The sequence below is a fragment of the Hippoglossus stenolepis genome, chromosome 5 (genome assembly GCF_022539355.2).
Source record: "Hippoglossus stenolepis isolate QCI-W04-F060 chromosome 5, HSTE1.2, whole genome shotgun sequence".
Taxonomy (NCBI): Eukaryota; Metazoa; Chordata; class Actinopteri; order Pleuronectiformes; family Pleuronectidae; genus Hippoglossus; species Hippoglossus stenolepis.
The window spans coordinates 5238337-5257848 of NC_061487.1; the positions used below are offsets into that span (position 1 = coordinate 5238337).

Here is a 19512-nt window from a genome sequence, read left to right on the forward strand (position 1 = left end):
TCTTTGGGAAGAAGAAGTAAGCTGAACCTAAAGTCGATTTCTTTCGACATCTTTTCAAGGAAAAGAAATCATTAGTATGTGGTTAAACTGATTCATGCAGCATGAAGGAATCCCACTGGTACACCCCTCTGATTTAGTATTTAGTCTCTGGCAGCATCAATAAACCCCCTGACCTTTGTTTCAGAGACTGCAGATGAAAGTTTAATGATATCTGTGGTGAAACGTCACAGCAGCAAAGCGAAGTTGAAAACAAGACAAACAGTGAAGTTAATTCAAACATTAAAGCAGAGACACACAGAGAAAATAATACCACCGTCAAGGAATAAACAGGAGTGAGGATGGGGTGTGGTCATTAACAGATAGAAGCAGATGTGTTAACATGTTTATTGCCAGATGTTTACACTGCTGAACACACATACGAGCAGGAGAGATTGGTATGAAGGACGACTGTCGGCAGTTGAGGAAAATCAGTGTGAACATTTTGTATTAAGATTACAGTAAATACAATTATCTCGGTTATCAAAATTATTGTGGTATTGTTAAAATGTGCTATTAATGTTCAAAAATGAAGGTTGACAACTTGTTACTTAAGTGCAAAAGTTGACTTCAAATGTCAGGGACAGAATATCATAATTTGTTAGCTATGGCCAGAGATTACTAACAGTTCTCCTGGTTTATTCATCATATATATATACTGCAACAATGAAGTTAAAACAATGCGTTGCGTCATAACTTGCAGGAAGAACTTCTGTCTGCAGGAGTTTGTGTGTGTGTGTGTGTGTGTGTGTGTGTGTGTGTGTGTGTGTGGTGTGTGTGTGTGTGTGTGTGTGTGTGTGTGTGTGTGTGTGTGTGTGTGTGTGTGTGTGTGTGTGTGAGTGAGTGTCTGCTCGTCTCTGTCGCTCTTCACATGCTGATGATCACATTCATTTAGTTATTAATCAAATGTCGCGTCATTAAATCCCGATCATTCCGGTCACTTTAACGCTGTTCTCCTGGCTGTGTGAGTCATGTCTCGTCTCGTGTTGTGTGAGGTGAACTGCGTGCGCGCAAAATGTTTGACTTTTTTAAATGTGTCTCAAACTCCTTGAGTGAATCAAACAAACTAAGTAAACTTCACACATGCACTTAACAAACCCACGTTGCATGCTGCACCAGCGCCCCTGTGTGTGGGACACTGTTGATCACTGTGGTTGATGCTGGACAGTTTTTATTTAACATGGCAATACTAACCGTCGGGATTTGTACTGTGGTTAATCTTGAAACCAGTAACCATTTCATCCCTAGTCGGTAGAAATGCGAAAACAAAGTTTGTTGTGTGTAGCAGGAGTCATGTATTTTATTCACTGGATATTTTCAGCATCACTAGCTGTGATCTATGGGATTTTGTTCAGACTAAATTATTTCAACTCTAATATTGATTTTCATGAACACACAAGAGGTCCCCAACAATTATTATATAATAATTTATGAATGGATTTTAATTCAGACCTTCATGCTCTTTACAGGATGAACTTTAATAACTTTTGTGATGATTCCACTTCAACATGATCGCCAAATGACTCAGTTTGGTCCTCAACTTTTGTCCATTATATAATTTGGTTTTCTTTATAACGACCTTTACAGTCTAAGGGTCTGATTCCATATTAAAGGGATTGTTCACCCAAAAATGAAAATTCACTCATTATCTACTCACCACAATGCCGATGGAGGGGTCGGTGAAGTGTTTGAGTCCCCAAAACACTTTTGCAGTCTCAGGGGTAAACAGCGTTGCAGCAAAATGCATATACAATTGAAGTAAATGGGACTCCTTCTTCAGATGTAAAAAAAACAACAGAAAAAAACCCATAAAAAGCCTCCATACCGCTCGTGTCATGTCATCTAAGTGTCCGTAAGCCCTGTCATTCATATATCGACTCGAAACCACGTCATTTACACCTCTGATATGGAGGAAAACATTACACACTCTCGCCCAAGTGCATGTGTGGAGAGGGCGTTTGCATCGCTATGTGTGCTACCTTCACTACTTCCGGTAGTGGACTTTTAGGGTTAAAACACGGAGTAAATGACGCCGTTTCAAGTTGAATATGAATGTCGGGGCTTGATGACACTTGGATGACACCACACGGCTGAAACATCCTGCAGGTTGATCCTGGCACATGGTGTAGAGATGTTTAGCATCCCACTCTTTCTTTCTGTTCCTCTCTCAGGTGGGGTCTGCATCGCCCAGTCTCTGAAGATTCCTCGGGAGCCGAGACCCGGCGAGTTCGACAAGATCGTCCTGCGTCTGATGGAGACACCCAACGCCCGTGCTGTCATTTTGTTTGCCAATGAGGACGACATCCGGTAGGAACACATGCAAATTACAAAATTTTGATTCTGAATATGATCCTACCAAAGGCTCTTTACTTTTCAGCCCTCATTTGTTGTCAAAAGCTTTGGGTAATGATGAGCAAGATAACAGTTGATGGAAGATGGATGGATGGAAATGTCCCTGGAGATTTGTCCTGAGGTCACTACGATCCTAAGATTTTCAATTTCGTATCTATTTTCACTAAAATAAAGAAAAATATGATTTTGTTTAACCTAAAAAAACAGATCAGTTTAGACTGATTTTCACCTGCATTTTAAGTCCTATGACCCTATTAGTAAGAATTAGTTTACGTTAATCCATTACTAAGCCCGGGTCTCTCTTTAATATCCTAGTTAGGATTTTATGAACCATTGTCTTCGTCAAGTAAGAAACAAGAATTTGTCAAGTCAGTCTGATTATTTTAACTTCCTTGTGTCAATTTTTTTATTTCACTTTGCTCAATTTGATTAATTTTATGATCGTTTTAAAAGCACTGAATAATCAGTTGATGCATTCAGGGGTACAACTGCTTCCCACAAGTGCATCTGAAATGACACACACACACATACACACACACACAGGCACACACAGAGTCGACCAGTGTAGCAGCTGATGATAATCTGTAGCTCTGAATCACACAGACAGATAAATCACTCACCCTGAGACCTCACAGCGGCAAGAGGAGACAGATGAGCCCTAAAGGACCACACTGATTATCGCTCATGTCTCTAAAAATAATATGCACTATATGAAAAACACAGTGGACGAGATTGACAGTTGTGGTTCTGAGTCTGTCCCAACAAAGACACACATCCACGTCCGCCTCAGGAAGAACTGAAATAACTTTGATGATAAAAGGATAAAAAGCCCTGCATTCACAACGTAAGTGATATACAAAGGTTTTAGCATCAGAACTTGAACTCGTAGTGTCAAAAGTAAAAGAAGGAATTGTGATGAATGGTTTATTTCAGAATAATGCACTCTACATGTTTCTATCATTATGATTGCTGCTTTAAAGTGTAAATGACATGTTGCAGCTGATAGAGGTGGGTCACTAAAATCAAAGGCTACTACTGCTGGATAGTTTGTGAAATTTCTCGCTTGACCAATTAAGTCTTATCTGTACCTATGTTGCAATCCTGAAAAGGGGGAGACATAATAATAAGTAGGATGTGATGGGTTTCCACTGTGGGAACTTTGACTCCAATAAAAGTTGTACAACATACATGTCATGTTTGCTCTCATTAATTCTGAAAAGGTGAATGCAATATGCTTCCTTAGTCGTTAGGATTGTTAATCTTAATGTGTTGGCAGTCTTACAAAAAGTGGTCCTATGTTCCACATGTATTGAAATATTTGTACAAAGCAAAAGAAACAAAATAATAGTTCCCTCAGCTTAACTGAACAAAACTTGACTCAGAATAAAACAACTTAAATTAACATAAGATGCACCTGGCCAACTGCAACCATACCATCCTGCTAGCCACGCCTTGTTATCACGATGTTTTTAAGTCACATGACAGGGTGACAGGTTCTATATCATTGGAGAAAGTATGACGACATTTCGAACTAGCATGCGTCATGTGGAACACACCTAATTACAAAACCTACTACACCTCCCCTCACACATGGTTGCTCCCAGCGACATCACTGCTGATGTCACCAAGGGTTTAAATACAGGAAGTACTTAGAACTTCTTCCTTTTGTTTCTTCAAAACAAGGTCGGAAAGGAAAGTACCAAAGAAATGGAGAAAAACTGAACTGAATCTGTTTTATTTGATTATGATGGTATGCGAACTGTAACTTAATGCGAAACAAACAAACCAAGGATAGTGTGTGTCTGGCAGCTGCAATTTAAAGGCGAATGAAAAAAGCATGGTCAAATGAAGGTTCATGGGACACACGGGGTGTTCTCAACTACTTTGTCACAATCCTAATCAGCAATGTAGACAAAAGTATTTGATTCAAGGCTCAGTAGAGCACATACCTGTGGCTAGGCCCAACAGTGCCCTTAAATAAAATCACGCTGCAGTTCCTTAAATGTGCCTGATTTTCTATTCATTATTCCTTGAGAAGTACAAATGTCAAAATATGACAACAATCTAGTTTTTACATAATCTTGCTTACAAACCAACCAACAGACAAGTGTGAAAACTTAACCTCCTCTGTGGATGTTTCACACAGTGGAAATGCTTAAGTAAAGAGTAAATACCTCAGCATTGTACTCAAGTACAGTATTTGAGTAAAAGTACTTTATAGTGCAATTGTGAAAGTGTGTGAATGAGCTCGGGAAGCGTAAAGGATGCTAGATGGCTTTGGTTTTTGATCACTGTTAGAAAGTCTAGACTGATTCTCTGGTCTCTGACTTTCCTCCCCCTATGACCCTGACAGGCGAATCCTGGATGCGGCGAAACGCAACAACCTGACGGGCCACTTCCTGTGGGTGGGCTCTGACAGCTGGGGCTCTAAGATCTCTCCAGTGGTCCAGCAGGAGCGGGTGGCCGAGGGCGCCATCACCATCCTCCCCAAGAGGGCGTCAGTGGATGGTGAGACAGGAAGGGCCACGGAACAGCCGTGACATCGAGGAGCAGATCATAACCGTAATTACATTTTTTTTTCTGTCTGCAGCGTTCGACCGCTACTTCAAGAGCCGCTCGCTTTCCAACAACCGAAGGAACGTCTGGTTTGCCGAGTTCTGGGAGGAGAATTTCGGCTGTAAGCTGGGGATGCACGGCAAGAGACTAGGCAGCCCCAAGAAATGTACAGGTATGCATTGGATTTCATCATCGAAGAGATCCCATATAAACTAGTTTAGCTGTTTCTCTTTTCACTTCCCTGTCCTTTCCTTTATTGCCTTCATCAATCCATCCTCATCTCTACTTTTCCTGTTCCTTTTTCTTCTTTACATTTCTTCACTACCTGCACCTTTCGTCTCCTTCTTTCCTTCGCTCCCCTCCATTTGGTGCTCTACCTCCATGTTTCTAATTTTGCCTCCTTCTTACCTTCTCTACCCCTGTTATTTCTAACTCCTTTATGTATTTGTCTTTCCTTCTCCCACTATTAATTTCCTTATATACATCTTCCTCTTTCCCCCCCACCATCTGCCATTCAATAACAACTTGTCCCCTACTTCTTTCCATCCTAACTCCTCCTTTAGCTTACCTCCTCCCATCGTCTTTTGCCTCCTTGCTTCCTTAACAACAGATTTTATTTCAAATTCCTTCCCTTCTTGACCTCATTCTTTCCTTCAATACCACCTCTGTCCTTTTTTCTCCTATGTTCTTCACCTCCTTCCCTGCACTGCCTCCTCCTCCTTATCTTAACTCCTCTTATCTTATCCTTCCTGCTGTGGTCCAGCTGTGGGTAAAAAGAGACAGTCTCAGTTTCTCTGGCATTTAAAACTCTTTGATGCTGATTTGTGATTTCGGGCTACAAAATAAACCGACTTTACTTGACTGAGAGCATTTATCATTTACTCCTCAGACACGCACACAAACAAACAAACACCCCGTTGCATTAAACAAAATCACATCATGGAAATCTCTGCTCTCTCCCTGAAGTCAAAAGCCCCAAAACTACAAAACCCTGATTAGGTTAAGGTCTTAGTTCCAGACTCCGCTGTTGTGAGAAGGCTCAGGGTGATGTCAGGCAGCAGAAACAAGCTCTGTGTCTGCACTGCTAAGTGTCACGATCCGTAGGGACTTCTATGGTGAGGACTATATTGGCAAAATAATAAAAAAGCTTTTATTTGGAGCACTTTCTCTGCGTTGGGACGTCATTGACGCAGGATGGTGACGAACAACCACAATCCCAAAATACATTTTATAACGTTTTTTTTACACTTAGTTTTAATACTTTTAGGTAAAAAGCATGTTGAAGGACCATGTTTAAATGTATAGATAAACTTGTTGGCAGCAGTTTTTGCTGTGATGTTCTGCTCAGCTCCTATTTCATGTTTTACTACCACAACTCACAGATTTGTCTCGTGCCAGACAAACACACGCCATCAGAAATATTAGGGACCTATACAGTGAAATAAATGTTTTACAACCGGTCTGTGAAAATGTTGTCAAATATAAACCTGTCTGTCTTTATCCTCACGATAATTCGGCTTTTTGATGACAATAAAAAGTAGAATCACCATGAGAAATTGAGACATGCTGTACTCTCTCTCCTCTCGCCTCTCCAAAGTTTTCTTTCTGTCATTGTTTGGTTAGTGACCATCAGTTTTACACTACTTTTCAAGATGCACTGTGGGATGTAATAGTTCACTTTATGGGGACACTGTGGCTCAGGAGCGGATTGTCCAATAAGCAGAATGTCGGAGGTTCCATCCCTGTCCCCTCTAGTTTTGCAGTATTTCTCAGGTGGATAAAAGAATTACAGGTTAATAATTTGATGATGGTCAAACAGCATGGACTGGACGGAGATGTCTAAGATTAGTCTGAATGGCAGAAGAGAGTGAACCATAACACTGATGAAATTTGAGAGCTATCAGGAGCAATAATGATGACTTTAGTCTTGTACTATACTGTGGATGAAAATAATAATGCAGAATAAAATTGCAACATTGTTTCTGAGAACTGTAGAAAAAAAAACTTTTAAACGATTAAATTGGAAACACTTGGTACAAGTACCCCTGATTCCAGGAAGAGCTGGAAAGTGTGGCTAGGAAGAGGGACGCGACACCATATGTCACTGATGCAGAAGACAATGGATGTAAGTACCTGAAATATTTATCAAGTACAATATAAGCAGCAGTACTACAGTGTAATTTGCAAACTCTGAATAGAATCACACAACTGAAACATGACAGACACCCAGCTAGTCACTTAATATAATGGCCTTTAAACCAGAATGGTTAGGAATGACTCATTTAATATTAAATTCTATGTTTTATTTTATAAGCTCAACACATCTCTTAGTACAGTAAGTGTCGGGTAAAAAATGAAATCCAGTTTTTCTGTCTAAAATCATAGTAGAAGTTTAAAGTACAGAACTGACAGAAATATTGCTTTTCATTGCCGAGTAGCTTTTTAATACATTGGTTTTTATTCCTATCAGCTGGATGTTAGTACATGTCTGAAAAGGGACCCTGATCACCTCTGTTTAATCGGATTAAAATCAAGAGAACCCGAGGGACCGTTTGTATGTATATTGTATTTTATCACAGTTGTGCAGAATCCTCCCCATGTTGCTGGGCTGAAAGTTGTTTCTTTGGCCCACTGCAGCACTTATATTCATGAGCCTGATTTCGGACCGGCGCTGATGGACACTTAACACGTTGGAAAATCATTCTGGTGCCCGAGCTCTCGACCCCGCAACACAAAGCACCTGACAGTCTCATGAGTATATAATCCAGTATTCATTCAATCATGTTGAGTGTAGCAATGAATATATTAGTGTTTTTAATCACCGTAAAATACACGAGATAATTCATCAGTGTCAAGTGAGAGCAGTGAGTTAAACCAAGTAGGCAGTGCATCGAAGCAAACTGTTCACATCTGTAGTCCGGCTGAGTGTCAAATAAAAAAACAGAACCTAGCTCAACTTTTGTCAGCTCGAAATGAAGCGTCATCCAGTGTCGCGTATGGAATCCGCAATGTCGCACTGCAATGGTTTTACAGTGGCCCAGAACAAACCAAACACTGGGTCTAGAGAGGGTATTTTGTGTTTCTAAGATACCTGAGGGAGGTGCGAAAGGTGTGGTGTGCAATCTGCAACCTAACCACTAGATGTCACTAAATCCTACACACTGAGACTGTACGAAAAACATGCAAAAACATCACAGTTGAAAGAAAGTTAGAAAATATGTAACTTACAATGAAAAATGGCTGACAATTATAATTTGTCACGATGTCATGTCTTGTTTATCCATTTTTTGTTTACTACTGCTGTGTTTAAAAATAACATCCATTATTTTCTTTGTTTTGATTCACTGTTATGTGGGTAAAGCTGGGCTTATTAAGGGTTAAGGGGAGGACAAATAAGCTAAGACCTCAGGCTACACCGTATACTACAGTGCATTTCATTTATGATGTACTGCTATGTTATTACTTTGTGTTATTACTGTATTATTTTCAGTCAGCAGAGCGGAAAATCTGTTGCCTGAAAATAATGCTTATAATATTATGGCTGACCATCAAAATCTGTAGTAAGATAATGAATGGGATGTTGCTTCTAGAACCATGATGTTGAGCTTTATACAGAGTGTTTATGTGATTCCTATTTCAAAGCATGTGTTGGAAGTTGGAATAAAAACTGACAGCAGCACACATACTTAGGGTGCATTCAGGATGAGAAAGTTACACACATCAAGATTATAAAACTTAGAAAATAACAATGTTTCATCCTTGAGCAAACAGATGAGCCCTTGAGAATGTTCAGTGCAAACGTTTTATTTTTTAAATACATGTTTTTAAAAAGAAAATTAGGCTTAATTTCACGATTCAACTTCAATAAGAATAGACAATACCTGATTAGGGAAAATAAGAAAAAATGTCAGCTGGTCTGATTCTTGTTGTTTCTAAATGAAAGTGATCTTTTTTAATGTTGCAGTGGTTTCAGGCCTTAGTTGATAGAAGATGTAAAAGCTGAAGTAAAGTCTTCCTCGGCTCTCTGATCACGTCCGGCCTTCATCTGCTGAGTCTCCCAGTGCTGACTGCACAGTCCCTGTGCCAGCATGTTGTAATCCTGCCTGATTCAGGAGGACTTTCTCTGTAGTACAGAGGGCCACCGAGGTCCAAATCCTTTACAAACATGTCCGACACGCGAAATGGGATTTGTGCAAGGTGTTGGGTTGATGTGGGCGAGCGTCAGCCTCCCGCCGGCAGCAGACAGAAGTGAAACAGCAGAACAACAGTGTCAGCGCTCCGAGAATAGCTGCCATGTCCCAGCTGCTGCTCTGATAACGCTGCAAGTCTTTACCTGAGCTCAGTGGACAGCTTTGATCAGTCTGCTGCTGTCAGGACGCAACTCTCAAATGATTGTGTTAGAGGCTCCAGATTGAGTTTTGGAGCTGCAGCAGAGTCATCACACAAAGTGACAAACAACTTAGTCAGCAGGTCGGCATCCCCCCTCTGCATGGGTGTGTGTGTGTGTTTGCAGATTTTTTTTCAGAATTGAGCTGTGAGCTCGGAGTGCTGACAGGCTGCAGGTGTGTGTATGAAAGTGTGTCTGCATCATGTTTTGTGGTGTAAATGATCACACATTGTTGCTGTAATGGGTGAGGTTCTGTTAAATTCTGTTTTCATGGGTCACAATTGTTTTCATTCAAGTGTGTGTGTGTGTGTGTGTGTGTGTGTGTGTGTGTGTGTGTGTGTGTGTGTGTGTGTGTGTGTGTGTGTGTTATATCTTACCTGGCCAGAGCGCAGAACATGTACAACAAACCTCAGAAATATGTAAAAGGACCATGCAGGAACTTTTCAAGGGACTTTGGGGGCCCCAGACAAAAGGGACCTGTAAGGCCACATTGAATGCAGACTAAAACAGGGCCAGCAGCATTTACCGAATGTTTTGTTTTTGTCGCTCTAAAACTCTGGAGTAGTGTGGACAGCAGGCGTATCTGTAGCAGAGTTGATGCATTTTCAAAAACGTAGTAGAATGGATAAAACCTGAGTTTTTGAACAATTGATGTGTGTAGGGTTTGGAGTCGTAGCCTAAACTGAGGATGTGATGCCAAGAAAATCTGGAGGTTCTTTCCTCTCTTTCATGTTGAAAGCATTATTTCCCTAATTTAATGTGCAGATTCTGAAATTCCTGATCCTGCCTCCTCTATCCAACAGACCCCGCTTGTGCTCCAATCGCCCGTAGTCAACGTTTTAGCTAGCATTCTATTGGTTGTGGAATTTGAACAGGATTATGTCAAACAAATCCAAAAGTGAGAGCAGAAGTCGGAGAGCAGAGGTTTAACGAGCAAAGAGACCCAATCTGAAAGCAATGAGAAGAACTCGGACTAAAACACAGGATGTCTGTTGCAAGTTTGGGCAGTAAAATTTTTTTTTTTTGTGCTGACAAACTGAGCAAATTTGAGAGATGGAAAACATTACAGAATCTAAAGGTGAAATGAAAATGAGTGCTATCAAAAAGAAACACACTTTTTGGTCTCAGTCTGAACATATTTGTTAGAGCAAATAAGTCCTTCAGTGTCGCTCAAAATCAGGAGCTTAATGACCCCTGTGGACGTCTTGATTCACTTCAAATGACAGAAATAAAAATACACAACCTCATCAAAGCAATCTGCAGTTTGAGTAAACTGATCCTGTTCACAGCCAATCAGATTGATTTCTGTCTGACAGCTGGCTCACTCACTCCTACAAGTTGAGAGATGCACCTCCATCAATGTGTGGTCATTTTGACTTGTCCATGAAACACAGTCACACTTTTCTGTTTTCTGCTGCAGCAGGAACCAAGTGGACCATTTTCAACCCTCCTAATGATCCATCGTTTCACTTTCCTGTACATGTAAGAGAGAGATGTTAGTGGAGTCAAGTCTTCCACCTCAGTGTGTAGTGTGTCCACAAAGCTCCAAACCTGGAGCAGAGAACCTGCAGGAGCTGACAGAGGTTAGAGAACGCTCAGCTGGATCCCTCCAGAGAAGACCGACAAAGGCACGCTCATTAATTATATCTAATAAGGATAAAATAAATATCGATGAGACATGGTGGCCTGAGGTCTGAGGGTGACGTTCCATCGCTCCCCGCTCGTGGATGAAGTCGCCACACCGCAGTGCTTACAGACGCTGCCTCGTAGCACCTAATTTCCTGCCAGATTAAGTGTGTTGCTTTTGTGATTTCAAAATTGTAATTACAAAAAAAAACTCACCCCCTTCAAGCCCCTGTAACCCCCACCTCCAGCACCTCCCCACTCCCTAACAATTATACATTAGAAGATTTTAAAGGCTTGTCCCTTAATTTACACGTTATCTTAAATATATCTAACGTATCAAAACTTTGCTCATAGTTTGGACAAAGTGAAAGAAACATCAATGGACTGGAAAATATTAAGAGATTTCCTGCATGGATTCCAAAAACATAAATTCAAGGGTCTATAACCTTGTGCTTTTGATTCAGGCGGCAGCTCTGGTTAATGAGCAGCTAATTTCACAGGTAAACAAACTGTAGAGGGATGCCTCAAACAAGGTGAATGGAATTAAATTTTAAAAAACCGCAAGAGAAACAGTGGAACTCAAGAGTTCAGAGAAATTTCATCTGCAAATGCAAATCAGCTGCATCAGTCCAGAGTCTCAGATTCTTTTTAGCAGTCAAGCCCTTCTTCCTCTCTGAAGGTGGACGTCAACTGTGACCTCTGCAGCCCCCACTCGATGGATTCCCTGTCAGCCGTTCACCGACTGTGATCTATAACTAGCGTTCTGTTTGTTTGGGTGCGAGCAGCAGCTGCTGACAGAGGCGTGTTTGGACAATGGAGACAGCTCGTTGCAACCACTCAGTACAAAAGTTCCACTCATAACACCCTGTTCATTGAAATGGTGTTTAGAAAACATATCGCCATGATTCATTTTTTCACTTTTTTCCTTTCATATTTACAGTTTATTTTTGAGATGTTTTGTAAGTTTTTATGGGGGAAAAAAAGCAGTTTATGTAACTTAAAGGAGACATATTATTCTTGTTTAGTGTTTCTTTCCTCCAACAGTCCACATTAAAGGGAGCTCCTCTTCCTCACAGAAAATACTGAAGCTCCTGAAACACCTCCCCAGTAGTCCGGCTGAAAATTGTGCATCATCGGGATGTCACATTACATTGTGATCGGCTGTTTTTTTTTATTGCGATTGTTGAACTATAAGAGACGTTTGGGATGTTTTTATTTGAGTGCAACTAGCAGCAGTGCTTGTGTGTTTGGTTTTCTCATAGATAAGATGACAATATATGGTCTGGGAGTTTAAAGGTTCATCAGACACCAAAATACTGTTCGGACGTCTATGACACTTCAACGTATTGGCTGGATGATCCTGTGTCTTTTTTAGAGCAGCCTCTGCATCCCCACAGCGATCTCTGAATTATCAGCTGTGAAATATTTTCAGAGTGAATCAAGACAATAAAGACTCTACAGATGAGAGTGATTGAAACTGTGGAAAAAATGTTAATGAGGAGTTTTTTTATATTCAGGGAAAACCTTGTTTTTTTCACCCTCCACCTGAAGACCCCATAAACAGTTTCACCAGAGGACATGAATATTTGATTCCGTTCTTCTGCTTTGTTGAACAATGTGTTAAGAGCCTCATTGTTTTCTCACCTTTTAACAACATTGTTCCCCTCTGCTGCAGACGTAATGCACTGAATGGATATGGAAGCCTCATTTGCATTTGAGCATCTCTTTGTCTTTTTTGTTCATTTTTTTGTTTTGTTGGGAGTATCAGCAGATGAAGGAGTGTGGGTTGAGAGTGGCCAGGCATCTCTCTTTTCCTCACTTTGAATACAGCGATGATCTCTTATGGGGGGAAGTTGCCTCTGAACCAGAGATTGAGCAGCTGTTTAGTGTTCAGCAGCACTTTTCTTTTTTGTCAACTCTCTGAACAGCAGAAAAAGGAGAAAAATGACAGGGAGCAGCTTTCAGTTCGCCCCCACTGATGGCAATAGTTTGACTGGCTCAGATGTGGAGCCACATTGTAAAGAAATGCTGGTTGTTTTATTTTATCACTGTCCAATTTGATTGTTCAGTCCCAATCAGCTGGAACACTTGGCCTTATAAGGCTTCAATGACTTCAGACTTGTTGCTCTAGCCTCTTGGACGAGGGGCTCTGCTTGGGATTTGCCTGTCTTGAATCGTTGGTCCTCACGGGGGACTTGACTCAGGACCTGATTTAGAACTTCTGTCTTGTTGTGGGACGTTACTTTGGACTGCTGGGAGTTAACCTGACTTAACTTGTTGGTGTTGATTGACTCTTCATTCCAGTCGTGTTGGTTTCAACGAGTAACTTGTCTCACAGGGGAATTACAGTATTTTTGAACCTGGACCATTTGTTTATTAACGTGGTTGTGTAAATGAATGGAACTTAGAAAAACGTTTGGAATCGGTCCAGCCAACGGGTCGCACCTACAGCCGGGGCAACAATGTAATCTTATGCGGCAACTGCAACAGTCCACTAAAGTTTGTTTTTTTCATCAACAAAAGGCTCAAATTGTTATTCTGGTTTGCTGAGAGTCAGATCTCACTCAGAACTGTGCGGCAACTCGTTGTCCCTCCTCTGCTTGTTTGCTCTTCAATTTGTAGGGGCTCTTCGTCTGTATACTCCAGTTTAAACAAATAATCGAAGTCAAATGCTTCACGACATTGTCCACATCAGAAAAAGATTGAGTCGTAATAATTGCTCTCAGTAAAATCCAAACTCCTCTCTCTCTCTCTCTCTCTCTCTCTCTCTCTCTCTCTCTTCTCCTCCTCACATTTCCACCTCTGTCTTCCTGCAACAACAACAGCGAGACATGTGCAGCACAGCACATGCGGCCAGCCTTTTGGCAAAGACCCAGAATTACAACTTCAGTCTTTTGGAAAAAACATTTTGTGGCCTGTCACAGTTGCCCCATAAGATTATATTGTATCCACTGCTGCCTGCAAAGGAAATCTACTGGACTGATTCCAAAAGTTTTGGTAAGTAGCATTCATTTACACACCCATATTTACTCATAGCCCGCAGGTTGAAAAAGACCAGAATTTCACTTTAAGACTAAATTCTAATGACTTTGAGGTCATGAACTGGGAGTTAAATCAGAACTTTGCTTGAAAGGATTGAAACACCGACACTACCGTCAGAATAATAAACCCAACATGTCACTGGTGCTTGTTGACATTTGATAGACTTTCTTCTTATGTGCTGCTTGTTTTCTTTGTATGCAAATCCTTTGCTAAAGATAAAGATGGGCAGTAAATGAAAAGTAGTCTTCAGTTCTTCCATGGACACAGGATGAATTTATGAATATCTGAGCAGCACTGAGACGTCTCTGTCCTGGTTTTATGTTCCTGTTTTTATGTTCTCCCAGTCGGAATCAGATGAAACATCATTATTAATCCTCTCCTGATGTATGTGACACAGACTGATGCAACTGATAAACAACAGAGCCAAGAAAAAGACTATTAATGTAAATATATTCAGGCGTTTGAGACACCGCAGCTAGGCAGGTTTCCCCGAACTCATCCCATCACCACTAACCTCTGTAATTAGTTTGCTGTTTATCTAATTTCCGAATCTAATTGAAACAGAAGGATGCCTCAGAGAGAGAGACAGTAAAACCGAAACGCAGCCGCCCTGTCGAGAAGGAATTAAATTTTCCCTGCAAGTGATGTATAATTGAAATGCCAGCAGCTGTCATGAAGCTGTTTGTCATACGCGCTGCCTCAACTCCAATGTTGAATTTATTTCTTCATCATCGTTGGGCATCAAGGCTCGTTAGCAAACAGGAGGCCAAGTGAAGTTGTGGCCAGTCGGTGCCCGGCCAAACCCACCGCTCATTTCCCCTCCAAAACTATGTTTCACTCGTGAAGTTTCCACTTGGGAAATTACTGACGCATTTGTTCCAGTAAAGAACATCTTCAGAGCGAGAGGCAGCTGTTAAATAAACACTGGGATTTTGTGCAAATCAAGCAGTCGGTTGACACGGTTTGTGCTTTTTGTGAAAAGAAAAGTCAGCTACAGTTTTTGTTCCAGAGTAAAAATAGCACAACAGCCAAAGGCCAGATTAGAATAAAACCTGTAAGAAATATTCATGTTGATTATCATAACGCCATGACCTCTACTCCAGCACCACCCTCAGGACAACGTGATAGAGCTGGAAAGATGGACCTGTTATTCCTTACCTCCACCGAGGAGGTTGTGTTTTCACCACTGTCCCTCTGTTTGTTGGATCGTTGGATTTGAACAGGATTATGCAAAAACCACTGGATGGATTACCATGAAACATGGAAGGATGCTAAAACTCGAAGCTAAAACTCAATACAAAGCCCAATGAAGCAGAGGGAAGCATGTGGACTCAGGTGATATTGTCACACTGTCCATTAACATGCTCTTATTTTGAAATTATGGATTATAATTGCTTGACGGAAATGGTGAAAGGCATATTATTTTCTTCTTTTTTAACCCCTGTTATCCAGCATCTTCAATAGTTTCTGGAAAATCTGACAACTCTGTGTTCCCTGTAAATTCAAAACGCTTAATTTTGGCACCATTGAATTTCCAGGATTTAATACATGTACTATTCTTTAAATTTTGAAGTGCCTCTTATCATGTGCAGTGAGCAGCGATCCTCTGCAGCGTGGCCGTACGTCTCCTCCCTGCCTCTGCTATTTGACATCCTCTGCTCTCCACTCGCCGTTCTAGTCTCATTCATTACCAACGACGAGTAATCAGTCTTTACTGCCGGAGCAAATGACTCCCCCCGGACAGATCCCCCGTCGCCCGCCTACTATTGAAATGAAATTGGATTTCATTACTAAGCTCCTATTAATTCTGAGAAGTCTTGTCTGCTGATGGAGGGTCCACTCCAGCAGTTGGTTTCCTCGTCCTCTCTTTCTCCTCTCTGTGATCGCAGAGCACCACGACTCCAATAACAGTCCTTTTTGGAAGGACTTAAGAGTTTTCAAATAAAAGTTGATGATGCATTTTCCACTCTGTTATTCAACCACAACTAATGAGATGGAGGCAGATGTATTTTTCTGATGATGGGTAACATCCTGTTCGTCCTGTTGGCAAGGACAAACTCCACGAGCTTTGGGTTGAAAAATAAAGGTAAACACACAGAGGCAGAGGGAGCTCCACTTAAATAGAAATGAGTTTGTAAACACTCTGCTGTTGTTTCTGCTTCACCCTCATGTTTCATGTTTTATATCATTTATTATTACTCTGTGGATAACTATTAATTATGATTATTTTAATCGCACCAGCGGTCTATTCCCCACAGACTGGATCTCTAGAAGCCCACTGTATGAAAGCTCAATGCATTCATGAAGAAAAACACTTTCAAATGTATCTTCGCAACAGTGATTAAAACTGGGGTTGGTAATCAATTCATGTTAAATCACACATGTCCAATCACACAGTTTTTAAGGGGGGGGGGGTGTCAGTGCGAGAGACGAGCTGAATTATGAATTAATGCGAAGCTATGAAGAAAGATTTGACTCATTGAAGAAAGATATTGAACATTATGTGGTGATCAGTGTTGATATTGTGGCATTTCAAACCAATTGACGTTTAAACTGTAGCGGGTCAGACTCGTCAGCTGAGAGGGAGAGATTTGATTTTCAAACCACTTATTTGCTCTAAAGAAAATTCAATAAAAAAAATCTTGTACATAAAATAAATCCAATTAAACTGTATGTATATACTTAGTTAAACTAACTAACTCAGAATAGGACCAAAAACCAACGCATCATTCTCCACAGAACACAACTTTCATTTGAGGCACCACATGTCCTTAAACGCTGAAATTGGTTTTCAGTCTTGCTTTTATCATACTAACAAAAGTTAACATTTTTCACTTGACCTAACAGAAAATTGAAAAGTTGACATTTCATTTTCCTATTGCTGTTGTACCTGTAACCCAGAATGAACATTTGTTGAGAAAAAACCTCACCAAACAAGACAAACATCTGAATCAAATCTCCAGCCCTCAACGGTGGTTCTTCTGATTTACCAATAAATAATGCATTGTCTTACCTACCATAGTGCTCAGTGAGTAATCAGCAACATTATTCACTTTCAACAAGAAACCAACATCACATTTGAAGACAGGAGCAATTTTTGCATCAGGAAAAGAATCCGTAGCAACAGGCTGAATCAGTCCATTACAATGAGCAGCAGTCAGTAACAGTTCATTCTTGAGGCTGATCACCCTGACTGACCCGTTCCTCAAACCTGAGGCCAGACCAGCCGCATCGTCCAGGTGAGGACCACACACCTCAACCACACGGCTCAGTCTCATGATTTTGGCGCCGAGCAGTCCTGAAGCAGGGACGGCCCTGCTTCACTATGGTGACAGGGCCGTAACCACGGGCTCTTTAAGAAGCCAGAACAGAGAGTCACAGTTCTTTGGTCTTTCTTTTTGGAACAGCCCCCACACTTTAAACAGTGCTTTATAGAAAGTGGGAAAATAGTCCAGTTTAAAACCACGTAAATCCATTGAAAACAGCGAATTAGCTAGACCCAGCCCATCACACTAGCTACAGGTCTCCAGACCAGATCTGCAGGTCCAGTCAGGAGTGTTTGAATAAACTGAAGAATGAAAGCAGAACCCCTGCTTGCCAAGTGGACAAGTCCATGTAAAATCCAAAACGACCTTCAACTTTTTCTAAAAGATTGTCCCAGTTTTTAGAAGAGAGGGTGTCGTCTCCAAGATGACCTCCAAGATATTTAATCCCTCCCGCCTTCCACACCAACCTTGGTTGTAAAACAAACCTTCAGTCTGTCACCAACTGCTAATGCTTCACTTTTTCTCCAGTTAACTTAAGCAGAGGAGAGTTTACCAAAGTTAATTACATTTTCATTAAGAACATTAATAGCATGTTGAGTTTTGACAAGAACAATTACCACATCAGCATATGAAGACAATTTTAAACCATTTTCACACCCAGGAAAAGAGAAACCAGACGAATTAATCCTTTGTTTGTGCAGAAAGGGCAATGAGAGAGTATAACATAGAGGGCAACCCTGTCTGACTCCCCTCTGAACCTTAAACAGAGCTCTCAAACCACAGTTAATCTTAAGTATACTCTCAATGTCATTGTACAAGACCTTGATCTTCTCTAGGGGATCAGAGCTAAACCCAAAAGCTTACAGCCTCGGCCACAAGTACTCGTGTTCAACACACAGCTGAACCAGAGAGGTCCAAATGTCCCACATCTAAGTAATGATGTCAGAATATGTTTGGTCTACATGAATGACCTGCTCCATCACTTTTCATTTTATAGTCTGTACAGAGTAAAGACACAGGGCGCCAGTCCTTAATATCCAGGTCGCCTTTTGTGAAGGAGGGTGAGGACAGCTCTCCTGCAGCTCAGAGGCAGAACTCCCTTAGAACATACAACAAACCTTCGCCGATAACAGGCCAGAAAGTCTTGTGAAAATCTGCAGGGAGACCATCTATCCCAGGAGCCTTCCTACTGCGCCTCCAGCTCTGCGTTGTCCTCCTCAGAGACCATAGGAAGGCCTTCATAGAGAGCGCCACCTCTGGTTCCTGCTTGAACTCCGTCTTGTAAACTCCTGATGAAAACCAACAACACACTGACGAATCTCAGCAGACTCCTGTGGCCATTTTTACGTTCCACAACGAAGAAAAAGTGACAGGGAGCATTTCTGCAATGTTCTGAAAGCAAGATCGAACCGGAGCGCCATGAGCATAAATACCCAGCAGGTCAGACAGAGCTAATTCTTTGCTTTTGAGAACTTGAATGTGTTCTCGTTCTCCTGCAGAGTCTGCTAAACCCTGCAGCTCCACCACGTCTCTCTCCAGAGCTGTCATGGACCTGGCCATGTCCTTTGTGACATTGGCAGTGTGCTGAAGGCAAAGCTGTTTGATTTGAACTTTACACACATTCCACCACTGCTGTGAGGAAATGTTCTCAGATTTAGCTTTTGTGTGGATATGCCAAAAACACCTGAATACATTTTTAAAAACCGTTATCCGACAAAAGAGTGGTTTTGAACTTTTACATTATACATCTAAAAATCAAACACTGTACGAGGAAATGATCATAAAATACCAACCGGACTTATAGAACAAGTCAAGTCAAGCCCAAGTATGGCCAGGGATAACAGATTATCCTTGGAGTGAACCCAGGTGTACTGCCGCTGTCTCCAAACATCACACAGTTCAAAGGTTTGTACGAGCTTCATGAGACAGCTCTTAGAAGCAGAGTGAGGTTCCTGATGGTTCCTGTCTACCACAGAGTTTTCCGTGCAGTGAAAGTCACCACCCAGAAACAGATACTCGTCACTGCAACAATTATGAAGAGCCTTTTTTTAACACATCCAGAAAAACAAGTCTGTATAAAACCTACAGTTGGAACATTAACATTCATAAATACTATTTTTATTTTCTTAAATTCAGCATGTATTTATAACAACCGACCTGGAATGATTTCATCAACCGTGCAGGACAAATTTAAGAAATCTATAGACAGGAGAATAAATCAGGGAAATACTCTCAGCAAGGAATAAC

The 19512-nt window shown here is 41.2% G+C and overlaps 1 protein-coding gene across 2 annotated transcripts in view; it reads left to right on the forward strand.

Moving 5' to 3' along the window:
• LOC118110256 (metabotropic glutamate receptor 8) overlaps positions 1 to 19512 on the forward strand; it is a 138320-nt gene that overhangs the window by 78872 nt on the left and 39936 nt on the right. For both annotated transcript variants that reach the window (XM_035157970.2, XM_035157971.2), the window contains exons 4-6: positions 2208 to 2343; positions 4742 to 4896; positions 4979 to 5116. In XM_035157970.2, the coding sequence (XP_035013861.1) occupies positions 2208 to 2343; positions 4742 to 4896; positions 4979 to 5116 (429 nt within the window). The remainder of the gene's footprint in view (positions 1 to 2207; positions 2344 to 4741; positions 4897 to 4978; positions 5117 to 19512) is intronic.